At 38.7% G+C, this 18,956-nt stretch overlaps 2 protein-coding genes and 1 long non-coding RNA gene across 4 annotated transcripts; 1 reads left to right on the top strand and 2 right to left on the bottom strand.

Moving 5' to 3' along the window:
* Positions 1-748: 748 nt before the first annotated feature.
* On the bottom strand, positions 749-11,349 carry arhgap31 (Rho GTPase activating protein 31). 2 transcript variants are annotated; one of them, XR_013329863.1, is made up of 13 exons: positions 10,888-11,349; positions 7,801-7,903; positions 7,529-7,673; positions 6,234-6,316; positions 6,032-6,139; positions 5,813-5,955; positions 5,537-5,741; positions 5,306-5,427; positions 5,119-5,175; positions 4,394-5,041; positions 3,885-4,012; positions 1,513-3,790; positions 749-1,340 (listed from the first exon to the last, which is right to left on the bottom strand). XR_013329863.1 is itself a non-coding variant. In XM_077741255.1 (12 exons), exons 1-12 carry the CDS (start codon positions 10,985-10,987, stop codon positions 1,892-1,894), a joined length of 3,741 nt encoding a protein of 1,246 aa, XP_077597381.1. In that variant the 5' UTR covers positions 10,988-11,349; the 3' UTR covers positions 749-1,891. The 2 variants fall into 2 exon arrangements, 1 of the variants encoding a protein (XP_077597381.1); XM_077741255.1 differs by having other exon boundaries at positions 749-3,790.
* Positions 7,201-12,849, top strand: LOC144213019 (uncharacterized). The gene is made up of 3 exons (XR_013329864.1): positions 7,201-7,460; positions 10,556-10,685; positions 12,683-12,849. It is a non-coding gene; the product is annotated as an uncharacterized LOC144213019 (long non-coding RNA).
* Positions 12,850-14,945: 2,096 nt separating this feature from the next.
* b4galt4 (UDP-Gal:betaGlcNAc beta 1,4- galactosyltransferase, polypeptide 4) lies at positions 14,946-18,082 on the bottom strand. The gene is made up of 7 exons (XM_077741355.1): positions 17,597-18,082; positions 16,497-16,934; positions 16,093-16,325; positions 15,829-16,016; positions 15,607-15,729; positions 15,396-15,500; positions 14,946-15,320 (listed from the first exon to the last, which is right to left on the bottom strand). The coding sequence occupies exons 2-7, from the start codon at positions 16,756-16,758 to the stop codon at positions 15,191-15,193; spliced, it is 1,041 nt and encodes a 346-aa protein (XP_077597481.1). The 5' UTR covers positions 16,759-16,934; positions 17,597-18,082; the 3' UTR covers positions 14,946-15,190.
* Positions 18,083-18,956: the final 874 nt, after the last annotated feature.

Raw genomic sequence — 18,956 nt, 5'->3', positions numbered from 1 at the left:
TAATAATTATGTTCCTGTGTACTTGTACTGCTCTAGCATCTAAATGGAGGGGAGAATAAAGAATGGTCTTAGCTTGCTGTTTGATGTACATACATAGTTGTAGGGACCAATCAGGGGTTGATTGAGTCATGTTAATTGTTGGTATGACTTTCTTGACCTTTCCTCTGCTTTTAAGACTCCACGTCAATCTGGTTTCAAGATGTGTTTGATAAATTGAACACGTTGGAAATATACACCTAAAATAGTCTTTTGTTTTGTACAAAAGCAATACTAAAATGTACACTGTATGACTGTTTTATAGGATACAAACAATTCACTTATGAATAAAAGCCCTTTCAACAAGGCCCGAGTGAGCTTGAGGACCCTCAAATATTTTTTCAATCTGTACTTTGGGTACTCTCCATACCAAACTGTCATAATTTAAGTCCAAATAGATTCCACGTCTAACACGGCCAATGGAACAAAAGATGAGAACTCACAGACCGTCCCTCTTCACGGTTCAAATAAAATGAATGTTTTGGTAAGTGGGAGGATACCAGAGTACCCAGAAAAAACCCACGAAGGGCCGGGGAGAAAACGCCTACTCCTCACAGGTGGACCAACCTAGATTTTAACATAGGACCCCAAATCTGCAAGGCAGACACGCTAACCACTCAACGCGCCGGTCCGTCATTATGGCTTCAGTTAAATCTAAAATCTCCGCAAACCAAGTTTGTTTCTTGTATTTTAAAATATGTGAAAACACCACACCATTTAAAGAACTCTTTATTCTGAAATTCTTTGTTGTTTGTTGTAGAAAAGTTCTCCTGACAAGCACTTTTTCAAGTGATGTTTTTAAGCAAATTCAAACATGTAAAAACAGCGTAATATAAAACCACCATGGTCAGCGCAATGTGTAGAGTCTTCCAAGATATTTAGACAAGTAAAAAAACACAGTCTCTTTACACATAAACAACAAATAAAACATTTTCCAGATGCCGCCAGTAGACTTTACTCAGATACATTATCGATCCATTTGTCAATTAAAAAACAAAAACAAAAAAACGACTCCGATAGAAAAACAAATCATCTTTTTTCCTCGCCAACAAGCTGATTTAAGATCTTTGTCAAATAAAGAGATGCAAAAATATTAAGAAACTAAATCAAATGTAAAGTTTTTTTTTAGGTTATTACCCGGCAGACTATTTGTATATCACAAAACTGTATTTCCTTTTAAATAGGACATTTATTACAGGTGAATACAAAATACTGTATATTTGAATTCCTTGTTTAAAGTTGACTTCATGTCACAATACTGACATCTTCAATTCAAATTGTTAGTTTTATCCCGTCATGCTGTACTTTTTTTTTTTTACAAATAGAATGTATTTATAAATAGAACTAGGCCTTGGGAATGGACATAGAAGGTGACTTTTTCTGACAGTAAGTACACAGAGACTCAGAACATGTGACTTGTTTGTATGGCAATTACACAACTGAGCCTTGAAGAAATATTCCTCCAGTTGATGTAACCTTCATTGGTTTTCAAGTTCATAAAATAAGAAACAAAGTACATTGCAACTAACTGAATGATAATCCGAAGCTGATTCTCACTAGTTTTACTTATGTTCTCAAAATCGTTATTGTTAGTGTTAAAATAGCTGCAAATGACACCATTCATAGGCCAGATTAAAACATATTTCGCCACTCTATTGCCATTCAAAAACGCTCCTTCAGTGAATCATGGCCTAAAAGACCTGGGACATGTACAATATTTCTCTTAAATACTTCATGAATGTTGTATCTTAATTTAAGACATTTCCAACCCCCGATATAGCTCTTTATAAAATACTTTACTGTGATTTACAACACGTGTCTCAGTAAATCATTTACATTCAGCGAGTCTGGATTTTTATTCTATCTGTCTATGATTCCTGCTCTCAAAAATCATTGATCTCCTTTGCGGTTGATAGAAGCAGCTGGTTGATGTTTCTAGTCTCTGACCAGTCTTTGGAATGGTCATTTTATTTTGGAGAGCAACGCCCTCCCCTGACGGCTCTTTCACAGCCGATTGCTCGTGCACGCTCTTGATTGACAGAAGTTTGCCGTCGTCAACCACTGGCGGGTAATCCATGATGGGAAAAGGAGGACTGAAGAGTATCAGACTCTGGGGTCTCTGCCGGTTCCTGAAGGACGACTTTTGCAAAATGTTTCCTCTGTTGGGTCTGGGACAGTCGACAAACACTTCAAGACTTGGGGCATGTCGCCTGGTGATGACTGGTGCTTCCATTGCGCTTGCCGTCGTCACGTTATCTGCTTGTTTCTGAACTTTTGGTTGTGATTGTTGTTGGGCTGCAGGTTCCTTATTCTCTAACTCCTCCTTCCCAGAGGGAGGTCCTACATGGGTTTTCTCTGGAGTAGCTGGAGGACATTCTGTGTCTTCCTTCTCTGTGTCAGTGTCACTTACTTGTTTGGAGGGAGGTATTTGACTATACTGCACTTTCGGGGGGACGACTGGGACAGCTTTGGCTTTGCATGTTTTAATCATGAAGGCGGTCCGGACCGATGCTACGCTGACCGGGGCAGAATTTCGTCTTAGAGATGCCTGGCTATCATTCAAGAACAAGTCCAATTCGGAGAGGAGTCCATTGTTTACGGTCTCTGAAAGACTCCTCGTATAGGACGAAAATTTGGTTGAAGGACGGATTTGTTGATTAGAAATGTCCCTTATGCATCGGGGTCCCAAGTCCAGGTTAAGGGAGTACGGTCTGTGTTTGATAGGGTGATGTTCTTCTCTTTTTTCTGGCAAGGCAGATTCGTGAGACATTTGTCTATAAAAGTGTTGCGGTGTTTTCAGTTTTTTTGTTCCGCTTTTGCCAGTCGGAGCTTGTGTTCCGTTACTGGTGTTAAGACTTGCTGGCATAGACGGCAACTGGGTCAATTTAGTTTCATATTTGCTTTTGGAAAATTGGGGAATGTTTGCTGTTGAGGTCTTTGCCAAGGCTAATCTTTTTGATTGTTTACCAATGCATGAAGAAAACAAAGTCCGATCCTCGTCTGAGATGAGAGTTAAGGATTGGGAGCTGAATGACAATTGCTGCTTAAACAATTCTTCGATATCGGGCGAGTGCAGCGGACTGGTGACCCACTTGTTGCTGGCGCTGAGGTCTTCCCATGATTCCACTAGGTCTAGCTCTTCAGTATTTCCAGCTAATCCTTCATCATCTTCCTGAATCAGCAGGTCCAGAGAATTTGGTCTCTCCTTCAGACATGTGGAAAACCTTGAGAGATCTTCAGGAATTTGTTTTTGGTCTTTTTTAGGTCTTTCATGTTCTTTTAATTGTCCTGGGTTAGCACCTCCGACAAATTGAGAGTCACTAGTTAAAGTAACTTGGTCCTCTTGGGTATGTGCTTTAGTCAAGGAAGGAATTTTTAGAGATATAGGCTGTTTCATGTCAGTTTCTTCTAGAACAGATTTAACAGTGTTTCTGCTTTCTTTGATCCAAACATCACTTTTATAGAGAGAAAATAATATGTCTGACTCTGATGGTTGTTTCACAGTATATTCAGACCTAGAAATGTTAAGATGATCATTGAGATAGGAGTTGGAAGACTGATCTTTGCAAAATACTGAAAGCGATGGAGAGCTGCGGCTCCTTTTTGACTTTACATCCATGGTTAACCTTTTGTTTTGGCAAGGTAAGATGGCATCACAAGTCTTATCCAATATGTTAATTTTAGGTTCAGTTGCTTTCAACTGCTGATGGACGTCATGCAAAAGCTGCTTTGTGATGCTTGTTGATTCCTTATTCTGAAATGATGGAGAAAATAAACACAGTCATTGCATGCAATCAAATAAAAATATTCAAAGACTTTAAACAGCCCAGCAAGAACAAATGGTTCACCTGTTGAGAAGGGATAGGCTTATTTTCCAGTTGTTGCCCACTAAAGAGTATTTCAGACGTGCCTTCATTCACAATTGAAATCTCTTCCAATTTTACTATCTCATCCTGGAGGAATTCTCTGGTTTTACCTGTGGACAAAGCACATTTTCTTATTGGTAACTTGTAGTTCTCCATATATATCCTACGCAATGGAGTCTAAGAATGCATTCAAACCGCAGCTATAGCTGATACGAGTGGAATTCCTGCTGAAATCGGATTTTCCGGGCTGACTGTTCACACTATTTTAAGTGTTGCAATTGGATTCGAACCATTTCAAATTCAGAGGCATCACAAAACTATATATGTGCTTTCAATCCATCTCCCAACAACCAGATTTGAGTCCTGTGTGACTTTTCGGATTACAAAAGAGCATTCTAGTTTCAACCTGGATGAGCTAAAAATCGTATTTTGTAGATTGTAGTTGTCAAGCAACATACATTTTTTAATCTATTCAAGGAAGAAGCTCTTACCCTTTGGAATTGCATTCGAGACTCTCTCAGTTTGTTTCTTCTCCGTTCCATCTCTGTTGTCAGGCTCCACTATAGAACCAGTGTTGCTTTTTCCACCACCAATCTGGTTTGAAGTCTCTTTGCAAGGTTTCAGTGTTGCCGCTGTCATCCTATCCTTGGCAAGCCCTCTGCAAGGCGTGCTGTTTGAGCTGATAACGGCCGACACACGCAGGGGCACCGACACAGCGAAAGGCTCCGATATGTTGACGGCTCTACGCTGGTGCCTCGGTGACGACTCCAGCGGAAAGAAGCTCCCGGGAAAGGAAGGTCGAGATGAACTGGTGGAGGAGGAGGAACCCGAGTACAGCATCCTTCTGCTTTTAGGAGATGTAGGTTTATTGCCGCTCAGCTCATCTCCCTTGAACACCTTGAGCTGCTCCGGAAGTGTTCTTTGAGGGGTTGCCGAAGCCCCCGATAAGCTGCCCTTTTGGCTCAACCCGGATTTCCGACCGCCTGTGCTTCCTCCGGCTTTTTTCCCTTTTAACTCCCAATTTTGCTCATCTTCACTCAAGTCATAAAGTGAATCAGATCCCAGTGTTCTTGATTTGACGCCCGGAACAAAAATACTGCTTTGTCCGCCTGATGGACTTTTTCCAGTTCTGTCATCATCTGTGAACAGCAGGATGTCAAAGTACTATTTTTAAGACACGCACCATGAGTGTGATTTCAATTGGTAAAGATTTTACCTGTTGGCAGGGAGCATAGTGACTCCATGCTCCTGGATGATCGAAGAGATGCCTTTTCTGAGGACAAAATGCAAAATGTTATTGGTCTTAGTGTCAATGAAATTATGTTGGCAAAGTGCCCCCATAGCTGTCTGCTATTGATATTGTTTATTAACACGTTGTCCATTACAGTTTCATGATAACTTGCCTGTTAATCCTGGGGCTCTAATAAACACACTTCCATTTCGGCTGAGTTTTCCTTTGGAGTCCACTGATCGTCCCAAGTTGAAGATTGATCTCCATTTTTTAGATTTTCCAGTAAGTTTTCTCCTGAAAGTAAAAAAAAATGGAGTTTTTCTAAATAGAGTACTTCTAGAGACAGTTGGTTTATTCTCCTTCATCACCATAGAGATTTTTCTCATAGTAAACAGTTTCGTACTTGCTGTCCAACTCTATAACGGTGTGGTAGAGTGTGGCGGTGCTGGTATCAGGAAGACTGTTCTCCCGTTGGCGTTCTTTGTGCAGGGGATGATTTGGACTTAAAGAGCGAGCTTGGGCTTCTTCCAAACTCATCAGTTTCATTTGCCCGCACTGACTGCCAATGGGGAGGGTGGCATATTTCTCCCCGCACATAAAACCTGACCCTGTACAAGTACAATATGTCACAATTTCCCGACTACTTTCAAAACCTGATTGCAATAGATGAATGTTCTACCTTCTTTGGATTTTATTTGCGTAGGGTCATTGTTAAAGATCTGCTCGGTGTGGTTGAGAATAAACTCCACCACTGACTGTTGTATTCGCACTTCCTGAAAAGCCATGTCTCCATTACCAGATGCGGCTTCTATTGTTTTGGATCTGTGAAAATAAATCAGACATTTTGGCAATCGTAGGTCAAGATCTAATTGTTCTTTTTGTATTTAGTAGAACTCACCTCAATAGATTAGGGGCCCAAACTAAAGCCAGATTGCGTGTGTGCATGTTTGTCTGGGCACTTAAAGTAGCGAGGCGGGCCAAATGCTTGCTGAGGTACTCCAAGGTCCTAAAGGCAGTTCAGAAACACTCAATCTTTCATCTTTTACAACACTGTGTTACAGTAAATGAAGTATGAAATGACATTAAGTGCTGTAGTTCACCTGAAGTGGGGGGTCGGCAATTCCTTAACAGTCTTTTGAATGTGTACAAGTCTTTCATGATCGCCACACACTGAGGCCACTTCCTGCATGTAAAATAAATGTCATGTTTTTATTTCATTCTCCACTTTATTTGGAGCATGAAGTGAATTCTTGAGCTTGTGTGAGAAAAGTCAACCGCCTAGCAGGACAAGGGCACTTGGGAAACGTAAAAAAAAAGCTTATTGCACAACAATTGTGTTGAGTTAAATAAAAGAAATACAAAAAACAGGTTTGAACATGTTTTTTAGATTTTTTAGTCATGTTTGAGAAAGATATATTGCAGTTTTATGGTCTTTTATGTTTTTGGCAGCATGTTGGATGGCAAACTTCCAAAGGAAAAAAATGGTAATAAAAAAAAAAACAGGTTGATAGATACATACTTTATAGTCTTTCCTATAAAGAAATTCCTAACTGTGTTCAAATGCATTTATTAATGCCAAATCAAACACAAAAAAAAACAGTCTGGAAAGCTGACACGTTGTAACTTGACATAAAGTATTGGCACCCTTGAAAAGTTAGGGCGTATTCCCACCAGAAAAGTCCATAATTTGCTTTCCAAAATACAAAGTATCTGTTATGGTTTTATGTGGTTCCTTTTCTTTGCAATTTTTAAAAACAGTCTGAGGATTTGACAACAAACCCACACATATGCAAACATCATTCAATCATTATGCAAGTCATCTGCATGGTTTAACAAGCAAAATACAAATTTTAAGACATCATAGAGCTCCAATGTGCATCACAAGCCTTTTTCTTTCATTCTAATGCTGAACATTTTAAATGTATTAGAATTTTCACATGTATTTTCTAGCATAATTTTGATTTCCCATAGAGAAGATACCTTTTCACCAATCTGGTATCCTACAAGTGCAATCAGTAGATTGCAGTCAGGTGCTTCTTGTTTTCTGCAGAAATCTCATTGATTAAACTGTCTGTGCTGGATCAGTTGAAATAAAAACCTGCACCCACAGTGGCTCTCGAGGACCAGTTTACCCATCCCTGTATTTTCCCTGCTAATCATTGACTTTCATGCTAACCAAATAACATTTTCCCATAATGCCGATGGCTACGGAAGCCAAACAAACCCAGATCAACTTTCAATCAAGCTGTTTGCACACCAGCCTGCCATTTTCTTTAAATAGAATGCATCATGCACTTTTTAGGATTGGTCCACATCAAACAAGATAGGTGAGTATATACCTTAAATTAACTTGACACAGTCAATGCTCTGTAAAGGAACAGTGTGGCAAACTTACAGTGAATTTGCTGTACAGCTCATATGTGAGCAGAGGATTCGGTAGCTCTCTGAAGTAAAGCTTGCATAAGGAACCCACACAGTGGATGTCCTGTAGGTACACTTCCTTTGTAAGGTCAGGGCACGCCTCAGCGCTGAATTCCTGTCTGCACTCACACAGACAGACACATACTCATCAGATAAATGACATTGAAGGGCTCATCGCGCTCTAGTAAACTGCTTGTGGGATAATGATATTAGAATGAGATGAGGGGTGAAAAAAGCAAAGTATACCTGAGCCGTTGAATGTTTGAGGTGACCCCTGACAATCTGTAGATCCCATGCACAATCCCATGTTTCTCGATGAACTCTGCACATTTCTGTAGAACCTGAGGGACTTAAGTGTAGAAAATATTCATTTTAATCTCACAAAGTCAAAGGCAATTTAGTACATGGTAGTGGTATGGGCTTGTTTTCTCTTCCTTTTAGGGTTGCTGATTGTAGGTGGCCTTTGACAGGAAGTTAAAAATGGTTTGTTTGTTTCAGAGGAAGGTTGACACACCCAACCCTTGTAGCGAGTATTACTTACGACATTTCCTCTAATAGAAAAGGGCTACCAGTGACCGGTGCAATTTTCTGTGCTTAAGTGGCCAATACATACGCAAACATTTTCATCAATAATATTGATGGGAATATCATTGACCATTTGACGTTAACCATATATGCTCAATATTGTGCAATATTCAAGTACTCTAAAATAGAACAAAAATGGCTTTTAGCAGTGTGAAAAATGTGATCATTCCACATCTTTTTAAGGAGAATTGTTAAATACTGAGCCAAATTACTTTTAAAAAAAACATTTAAAAGTGTATCGAGATGAATTTGATAAACTGTTGGAGCTTATTAGACCATTTATGACCAAATAAAATATAGTTATACACAGTGCCATATCTCCTGCTGAGCAGCTTTAACAATGTCTGGCAGTCTATTCAGTCTTAGCATTCATGCAATATATTTTTTTTTTATTTGTATGACTTCAAACTTTGCTTTTAACTTTCTAAACTCAAATATAAAACCCTCACTTTACAGATTTTTTCCCCTATTTGAATGGCACCATAACATGTTTTATTCATTCATTCCACATCAAATCCAAAAGTAAAGTTTGCTCAAAATATTGATGCTCCATAGACATGAATATTTTAATGGTTTGCATAAAACATTTTCAATGAAAACAGTCCTGTAAAGTAGATCGTCAATATCATCCATACATATGATCAGAAAATCCCAAATATTTTGATGCATTGTCTAAATACATTTAACCAATAATATAATCCCTAGCTTTTCTAAATGGGAACAGTATTGTAGTTCATACCCATGTAATTTGTGCTCTGCCTTTTCCAGCAGACTATATTCTAACATTGAACTACGCCCTCACTTCCATGTATCTTGCTGTGAAGATATTCAACCAGTTATTTTTAGATGTTACTTGTCATCCCTCATTTGTGGCACAAAGAGTCTTCCAGTATGTTCACATTGATTGGACTGTTGCTTGCGTGCCTGTGGGGGAAAACTTAGACAATGACCAGTTTGGCGTTTTTGATTTATATCGCCTGTTTTTTTCATCCAGAAGTCAAGGCAGGGACACATTTAGCCGCTGTCTAGGCATCCATCTATTTGTGCGAATATAGTTGTTGTCGTTACTGGAAGGCCCCATCAGCTTTGCCAAGTTTTTGGTCCAATATTATATCTTAAAACTGAGTCAGTGTGAGTCATGTTTCTTCCTTAAGGAGTTATCTTTAATGTGTCAGCTTGAATTCTTATTTCTTTTATTTATTCTATATTAAGGACATTTTACATTGGTGAACAACTTTGGATTTTCTCAGACAAAATTTAGGTGATTTAGGATCATAATTGAATAAATATCAAATATGTCACTATCGAGTGGGTATATTGTACACTACTACCATCCATTCTTTCTAATTTTCAGTTTTTTGATTTTTTTTCTTTAGTTTTAAATCTTTTCTATCTATGTTTTCACCTTCTTGTTACTGCCACAAAGTGAATTTCCCCGAGTACGGGAAGAATAACATTTAAATCTAATTTAATCTAGATTGTGTGGCGTGGTCATCAGAGTAGTATTCTTTGAAATTGTATTCAAAAAACACACTGTATCTTTTATAATAGACATATGAAGAAATCCAAAATAGATGCATTCAGAGAATGACTGTAAAACCAAAAACGTAGCCAGAGAAATATTTCAACATAAATGAGCTAAATGGTAGTGAGGGCAATTCCCTGAATTCATTCAATCAGAGTAAGCTGTAATGTCATAATTTAATTATGAATGACCTCCTATCAGCATGATACCACAACTGATTATTATGAAAATATGCAGATATATAGTAATATAATATATATCGTAGTATATAGTAGTATAGTATAAATAACAATATATTATATTTTTATTTTTAATGAACCAGATGAGCATCAAAACCCTAACGCATTTTAATTTCTTTATTTCATTTTTATTTCTTTTCATTGACAATCGCATGTCCCAAATCCATTACCAAGTCAGGAAATGGCCCACTAACATAGTTAAGCATTTTTGTTGTTGGTTTTTTATTTTATTTGTTATTTTTTTGCGAAAAGATCCAAAGTTGAAGGTCTCCAACTTACTTATCTGTGAAGCGTACCGTCAACTATTGAACAAACAAGCAAAAAGCGGCTACCCATATCTATGACTGAAGTGGATATCGGCATTACCGAACCCCCTCCCTCACTTCCTGGACCGAATTCCACGCCTTGCATTGTGAACACGAATCCCCCTTCAATGCCGTCATATTAAAGTTACATTCAACGTTTTTTTCCTGTTAGTTTCTTTTCTATCGTCTGCCTTTTACTTCACGCATACTCCCCTAGAGTTGGATTTTTTTGACTTACAAATCGTAATCAAAGAAAAATAGTGATGAATAGATGATCATATCAACAACATAAGTCACATGTAGGAATAATTGACCATCTTGTTCTTTGTGTTTCTCCTTTCCTGTAGGCAGGAGCGAGGCCCAGACTCCGACTAATAGTGACGCTCCCTCACTGGAAGCAATTGAGTTTAAAAAAGAAAAAAAAAATGAAACAGCCACACCCAAACATCACAAATGACCAGTGACTCCAGCCAATAGGTAAATGAATGGCAACTATAATGTAAAACAATTGAATAGTCACAAATCACGTGGTATGTAGCCAATGAACAAATGTCGGTCACTTGGAAACTGTATTTCATGGCATTTTGTTGGGATATGACAAGTTACAAACGTGTTGAACGACCAGCACAACTTTTATACAAGTGAAATTGTCTGTACAAGAAATAAAATGAGTGGTTACCATCTTGTCCGGAGTTCTGAAGATGTTCCGTCAGGTCACAGCCGAAGGCATTTTCACTTCCTGTCGTCTTGGACTTCTGCTTGGTCCCTTTTTTCTTCATGTGGTTCCAGTTAGAAATCCCAACGATTAGCAGCTCCTTGTAAACGCAACGATGAATCCATATGACCCCGAGCAAGGGTGAGCTCGAGGATCAAAAAGCAGCCGTGTGGAGTAGCCGGCGATCTTCTCCCAAATGTGCTGCATCCGTTCACATTTTGACTGAGCGCCCGGCTGGAAGCTGAGGAGCAGAAGTGACGTCACTTGTTTAAACGTTGAAACTTTTGGACTGGCATTTCTCCCCCGGCAACGATACGGCCACACATTTGGTTTGCAAGGACGTGGCAGCCGGCCGCTTTATCTGTGAAGGACTTGCAGAAACAGCGTTAGAATCAACTCCATTTCCTGTTGTTGCGATTTTTTTCCCCCTTCCGCTGGCCAGTCCTCTCTACTCCTTTCTATCTCCTCCTCCTCCTCCTTTGCTTCATTCCCAGCCTCCTTCTTCACTGACTCCTCTTAAAGCAGTGCCGACGAATACAAGGGAGGCCAATCATCTCCACAGCGTTCTATTTATAATCTCATTTCCCTTCAAGATGTTTGAGTGCTGTGTTTGAACCCGAGGCCGCCATGTGGCACAAATTTGAAGAAATCCAGAGTTTGACTGATTTCTATCATTCTTCTAGTTGTATCTCTATTTAATTTTCTTCACGTTCCTTAAATGAATATGGGATGGCTGCCATCTACACTTGTGAATGCTCCCAGTGTATACAATTTCCTGTGCGAAGGCCTAGGGTGGAAAACACAAACAGAGGGGTTCTGAAGGAAGGAGGGAAGTGGGAGGTGACTCAAGTGAGGGCTTGAAGGGCACAGATGGGAAATGGGGGGATGGATGGGGGGGTGTTAGGGTGTGGAGATGGACACATGGTTCTTATTTCATGCATTTTGTATTGGAATGACGGGTCTCCTACCTAAGCAAAACTTTCTCTCCTAATTCTTCACATATCTAAAGTCAATGTCACCACTTCACTATGGTGTATTTGCTGGTTGCCATGATTGACTAAGTGGTTTTCACAGGGAAAATTACACACCCGCAATCCCAAATTCCATATTATAAGGTTTGACATCTCTCAGCTGTATGCTTAATCTTTCCCCAAAAGTCATAACTTAGAAATTGGTTTCTAAGACTGCAATGCACGCGCTGCGACGGGACCATCAACCACAATGATTTACTCAATTGGATTTCAAAGGGCAATGTGTTGAGAATTGAAGCAGAAAATCCATCAGGATCCCTTCTAATCTATGACTGGGTTATTTAAACATGGCTTGAATAAAAACCAAGCTTTGGCTACTGACTTAAGTCGCCGAAATGTGTAAATGTTGCTAAAAATAACTTAGAATGTGAATCCAATTCATAGTAACTTTTAGTCTTCTCCTCTGATATATTTTTTTCCCACAATATGTGGCTCATTGGGCCAAAAAAAAAAGAACAAAACAGATAATATTGATATCTTAAATGAACTCTTGAGTCATATGATGATAACAGGACGATATAATTTGTACATTTGTTTTCTAAGTCCTTCTTGTCTAAGTTAAGATTTCTATTCATAAAAAAAAATTGTTTCTGTGTTATAAAACCACAGAAAAAAATTAAAAATGGTTATTTGATCGATAGTTGGAGCTCTTAAAGCTCTCTCTACAGCTTGTTAAATCATATTTGACTCCCAGTTCACATTGGACAACATGGTGGCTGTTTTTACAGTGTGTTTGCGAGTGTCACATGTGAGCTTGATGACCAGGCCTGGCCTCTGGAAGACAAAGATTCTTTCTACACCACATAGGAAGAGGACATGACATCATTCTACTCATACAAAGCCTGTGACATCCCTCTTTCTCTTCGCCTTGTTAAAAAAAGGCAAAGAAAACCCAAGAGGTGAGTTCAACCAATCACCAACAGCCTTCATTGCAGAGGTCACTATACTCATTTTTTGTTGTTGCATTGTTTATCTTCTGAAACCTAAGAGCGTGCGGAAAATATGTTCCGCTATGACATCCTATTTTTGTGGTGTTGACGTGAAAGTCTCCCACACGGCCTTTACTCTGTCTTTTCACAGAAGCAAAAATCTACAAGTCCAAATTGTATTCTACGTGTATTATTATATAATAGGTGCCCCACAAATTAAATGACCCCTCTTTTAAAAGCCAGAATTTTAGTTTAAAATAAAGTTGGTATAGTGTATTGAATTAATTCTTGTCTTTGCAGGATAGGAAACCTTGTTCCTTCTGCCACTCAGTGGTCAGACTCATACATTACACTAAGTGCACAGGTATCACTGCAGTTATGGATTAAGTCAGGGGTCGGTGACCTTTTCGAAAGAGATTGATCCATAAACAATTCTTATTTTCAAATGTTAATCCTTGAGAGCCATACTCACAATTCAAAAGTTAAAATACACGAAAATGTGCGAATTCTATTGTAATTTTACCACTTTTAAAGTACACTACATATTTTAACTCCGAGCCATATGCACTCATCAAAACAGCCACATGTGGCTCCTCAGCCATAGGTTCCCTTTCCCCTGGATTAAGTAAATGATAAAGCTGTCGTTTAAATAGTTTGATTAATTGAGTAATCAGATAAACATTTAATGTAGTGCAAAGTCATTTTGGGAGATGTAAACTGAGAAACAAAATTTAGACTTGCAAGAACATTTAATTTGACTTGCACATGAATTGAAGCTAAAATTGCTCAAACCACCACTCTAATTAAATAAATCATCTATGTAGCAAAATGGAATTGGAAGCTTCTTAAAATTGAATTATTCAATTTCAACAATTAATTGTTACAGCACTAATATAGTTATTTCTTATTTCAAGAATGTGATTTGAGGTTGAATTTTCCATAAAAAATACTCCGATAAGCCTGTACCAATGAGAAAAGAATAGTTTATTATACATTTTCCCACCATTTGAAATGTAAATTTCAGTGACATCTTTTCCCAAAACTCAAAATACAACACATCCACCAGTGCCATTCTCTAATGTGCTGGATAATGAAACTAGGAAGCATAAATTTAAGCTACAATAAATTTAGCAAAATCAGCCATTCAGGATTTATCATGTGTCACAAATATTCTTTTTCTCTCCAGATCAAGTACTTTATCATCAACCCATGAATTGAAGAAATAATCACATGAACATAAAACACCCAAGTTGTAAAAAACAAAAAGCCAACAAATTGATTTGTGGATCTCAAATCTCATTCCTAACAATTATGCATTGCTACTTATTGTATATTAAATAATCAGAGGCTGTTTGCATTGATCATATAATAAAGAAAATAAGACACTTACGTAAAAATTGCATTTTCCCGCAAACCAAGAACAGTAGGCCCTTTTTAAAAATGAAATGTAACATAAAAATCCCATCTTTTTAGTGTCATGATCTTGGCTGGACTAAATCTTCTAAGAAAAGGCAGTAAAGGCATATTAGCTATTTTAACAATAAAAATAGTAATTACCAACAGTATATTTATCCGAGAACCGCCATAGATTTAGCGCATCACCCAAATCCTACAAGAGCACTTAAAAGAAAAGAAAAAACCTTGACTAACGACTATTGAATGGTATCCTCAAGTTAAATAGATATATTGATGTAATTCAACTGAAAATCAATCCATATTTCATATTCCAAGTACATTTCCATTGCACAACAAAAATAATAGTCTGAATGTTACCTATTCAGAATATAATGAAATAATTAAGAGCACTTATAGTCTTGAAACACAATAGAACCTCAAGATTGTGTATGTATAAAGTTTCTCTAATTACAATATACATTAGATTTAATATTAAAATGAAAGAAACATATGTATTTATATATTTGAGGATATTTTTCATTGGACATACTGTTCTATTCAGTCTTGCGATAATGACAAAGCTTTGCTTTTTGGACAGCAATCCCAATGTCTAATTCCTGCTACTTTTTATGACATACAAATATTGAAAAATGTAGACTTGAAATGCCAAAAAAACTAGTTGAAAAAAAATAATTTCACATTCAGTCAGTTCAAACCCACAAAGTGCCAAGTCCTGCAATAGAAATGAATAGGAATGCATGATAAAAGACCCTGACAAATGTCGAACTAGACCGTGTTGCATTAAATACACAACATTTAAGATCACTTTTGTTGCCACAGAAGTCAATTTGACATGGATGGAATTATTAACAGATTTGATCCTACTTAATCCTTGAATTCCCTGTCTCAGCTCTACGCCTTCCCAATGTCTACAGTCACATTGATATAGAGAGGAAGCCTATCTACTGATATTGTCTTATATTTGCAGCTGTTTAGTCCATCCTTTTTCCAAACTAATCTTGTCCGTCTTAGCAGCTTCATTCTAGATAGGGGGGGGGGGATAACAGAACAATTAGGAAAAAAAATGTCAATAGAAGACAGGACACAAATAACCCACCTGTCTTTGTTGACTTCATTGCCGCTGTCACGTTTGTGAAACACCATCGTGTAGCGTGCGATGTCAGCCGGTGGACGCACAATTTTCATATGCTGTAGCTCCACCCTGAGAGTGCGAATGCAAGACATTATTTTTTTAACATTAAATTGAATGAAATCATGTTTTTTTTTGTATTTCCGAAACCAAATCTGGTTAAAACCATTTTTTTCACCTGATGCGTAGGTCGTCATCTTCCCCACCCCAGCCCCAGTAGGTGTTTGCAAATCCATTGACTTTACGGAATTGCTCTCTGCTCAAGGCCGTGACTCCTCCAAAGTAACCTTTATAATGAAGCCTGGCAAAGAAAATGCAATTGTGTTAGACCCTGGGTAGCTTAGTATGATCAGCACACTTAACAAATCCCATCCAAAAAAAAATAGACTTTAAAATTTACTTGTATCCAGTGGCATTCCGTCCAACCACCAGATGTTTGGGTTGCTTATCACAGCGGTAGAGATTTTTATCATTTTCAGGAACCAAATCCACATCATGGAAAATGAAACAGTCCCAACTGTAGTCTTTAAGGGCCTCCAAATATCCCACATTCAGCAATTTGGCACGATTAAAAATGGCATTACCAGCCTATTGAAAAGAAAAAAGACAGTGTAAAAAAAAAGTGTTCTGTATAATGGATTCTGTTAGTGATGCTAGTAGGTACCTGTTGGATGACGTAAACAGCATAGTGGAGTTGCTGCCTCTGTAAGAAGGGGTGCAAGTGGTACAGCAGGTAGAGGAGGTGTCGCTCTCGGTTGCGATGGGGAATGAGAATGGCGACGCTTTGCCTAGCCAAACAGGTGGAAGGCTGGTACCGGCCTTCTGCTACTTGCTTGTTCTCGTCCTCTGCATCCTTCAGTTTTAAGAAAGGCTCAAACTTCAGCTTCACTCCTCCCTCTGTGGAATCCAAATTCAAAGGCAAATTACAATTTGCTAGCTTGCCTGCTGGTCATTTCATTCAAAAATTATGGTGTCAGTACTAACATATTTACCCCCCATTTTCAGCACACCAATGCAATTAATGTAAAAGTAAACAGCTCTTAAATCAAAAGTGGGAGGTTCACTTACGTAACAGAGGCGACTGTTTAGGACATTCTACAATGGGTGTTGGCGTTATAAGGCGGACTGCCGTTGTCGTTCCAGAGTTCGCTTCATCCTGCCTGGTTTCAAGTTTAATGGAAGATGAGGTTGCCGCTGAAGGAGCCAGTTCAGATTTTACGCTGCCACCAGAGAACATGGAAAACCATGCTAGCATAGACAGGGTGAGAAGCAGCAGGAAAACATACTTCACCCTGCGGAATATCTTGCATGTCGATGAACAAACAGTCATGGTTGTGTTATGTTTGAGCTGTAGTTTATAACATGTCCTCTATGGCCTGACTAGTCAGCCCATGACCATGAAGAATGCTGCTGCTTTTTCTGTTTTCTTCCAAGCAGTTCACTACTGCGGTTACATTCGTGGGTGTTGCCACAAGAAGTAGGTTCTGATGAATAAATCAATCCGACCTAAAAAAATAAGAAAAGATCAAATTTTAGAGTTAGGCACAGAATAAAGTTGTTTAGAAGCAAAAATGACTAAAAAGACACCACATGCAATACAACCTCATGTCATTTTAACAACATTGCGCAGCTTGAACTCTGTGGCATTAAATGCTCGATAGAGAGGACAGAGTGGTTAGGGAGTCGGCCTCACAGCTATGGGGTCCTGGGTTCAAATACAGGTCACGTCCAATTTCGTGGAGTTCTGCAAACTGCGTGGTTTTCCTCCGGGTACTCCGGTTTCCTCCCACATTGCAAAAGCATGCGTGGTAGGTTGATTGGACATCCTAAATTGCACCAAGGTATGGGTATGAGTGTGTATGCTTGTCCGTCTCCTTGGTCCCTGCGATCGGCTGGTCAGCTGCGATAGGCTCCAGCACCCCGGGCTCACAAAAAAACATACACCATCCCCAAAGGATATTTCATGTTTATTTTTGAATTGACTCATATAGATCTGTCGCTCAATCAAAAAATAGCAGTTAAATGGAATAGATCGCGGTACAGGGGGCATTTTGTTTATGTTTAAGTTAATTAAAAAAAAACAATCAAACTATGAAGATCCTCAACAAAAAAATCACATCGACTGGCCAAAATATATATATTTTTCATATATGATTTAAGATACTTACCTCCAATGCCTTTTAGTGATCCTTTTATTCCAAGCCGTCAACATCTAGCATTGGCTAGCTCCACGCAGTACCCCAACACAACACTATTGTGCAGTATATTATAGTACATTTGTAATCACGCCAAGAAAAAGGAAAATGGATCCATATGCAGTTCACAAAAGCGACATGTCCTGTTCCACCCGGATCCTCGCCATGTTTGCACACACAATTCGTCATGTATCTACATATCTGATTCTAGCGTCCAGTCGCTTGTGTATATTCCGCTGGATCGGGAACATTCATCCAAGAATGCAAAGGCAGGCCTGTAAAAGTGGACGATTCACTTGCAAATATAAGCGATCCTTCGTTTTAAATCAATGTAAATAAGCAGTTTTCTATAGTAAAGTTTAAAAGAGTTTTTGTTTGCATGTCTAAGGTAGGAGCGTGTCACTCCCCACTTGAGCGTGTAAACGGACTTCAACATCAATCCACTTCTGGTATGAGCGGGGCTTACAAAATAAAATTGTACTCATGAGCAAAGTCTAAATTTGGATAAGTCATCAGTATTTGTTAAAGAAAAGAATGTTGTTTGCGTTCACGTGGTTGTCTTTTTAATGGAGTCCTTTTTTGGCTGGAAGGACGAGCGCTTCAATTGGGTTTAAATAAAAGTGATATTTTGTATGTATTATTGTCATCATGGAGTACTACAGATGTCCAAAGGCTTTTTTCTCAAATTACGATCTGATCCAATCATTTTCAATCGTACGGGATTGGGACATCACTACTAAGTGTCTCATCTCTCACTTTCTAAACCGCTTTATCCTCATTGGGGTCGCGAGGGGTGCTAGAGCCTATCTCAGGGGCAATTTAGAGTGTCCAATCAGCCTACTACCATGCATGTCTTTGGAATGTGGGAGGAACCCGTAGAACCCTGGAGAAAATCCACATAGGCCCGGGCAGAAAATGCAAAATCCACACAAATGGACCGACCCGGATTTGAATCCATATCCCCCACTGTGAGACCGACGTGCTAACCACTCAGCCGCAGCAAGTTAGTGTTGATCTGAATCTAAACATCCAGTTCCATCTATTAGTTGTTTTTTTAAACTGTTTTTAGTACCAATAATTTGGCCTGAGATGATAGAAACACCTTTCAGTCTCATTCTACACTTTAAATCAAATATGAAGATCACGCTGTTCTCAGTTGGAATCTATTTATTGTTTGGGGGGGACTTAAATTGTCCAGCTGCTTGTGAGCCTATTCTAGGTCAACCCTGATCCTAACCATCTCAGCACGTAATCCCTTTCCAGCCAAAGAACTTTAACAACTTTTGCTCAACTTTTATGTTGGATAATTAAGAAAAAACATTCATATTATTTA

Source organism: Stigmatopora nigra, chromosome 19 (genome assembly GCF_051989575.1).
Source record: "Stigmatopora nigra isolate UIUO_SnigA chromosome 19, RoL_Snig_1.1, whole genome shotgun sequence".
Taxonomy (NCBI): domain Eukaryota; kingdom Metazoa; phylum Chordata; class Actinopteri; order Syngnathiformes; family Syngnathidae; genus Stigmatopora; species Stigmatopora nigra.
Note: the sequence above shows the minus strand (reverse complement) of the source record. Positions and strands in the feature narration are given on the sequence as shown.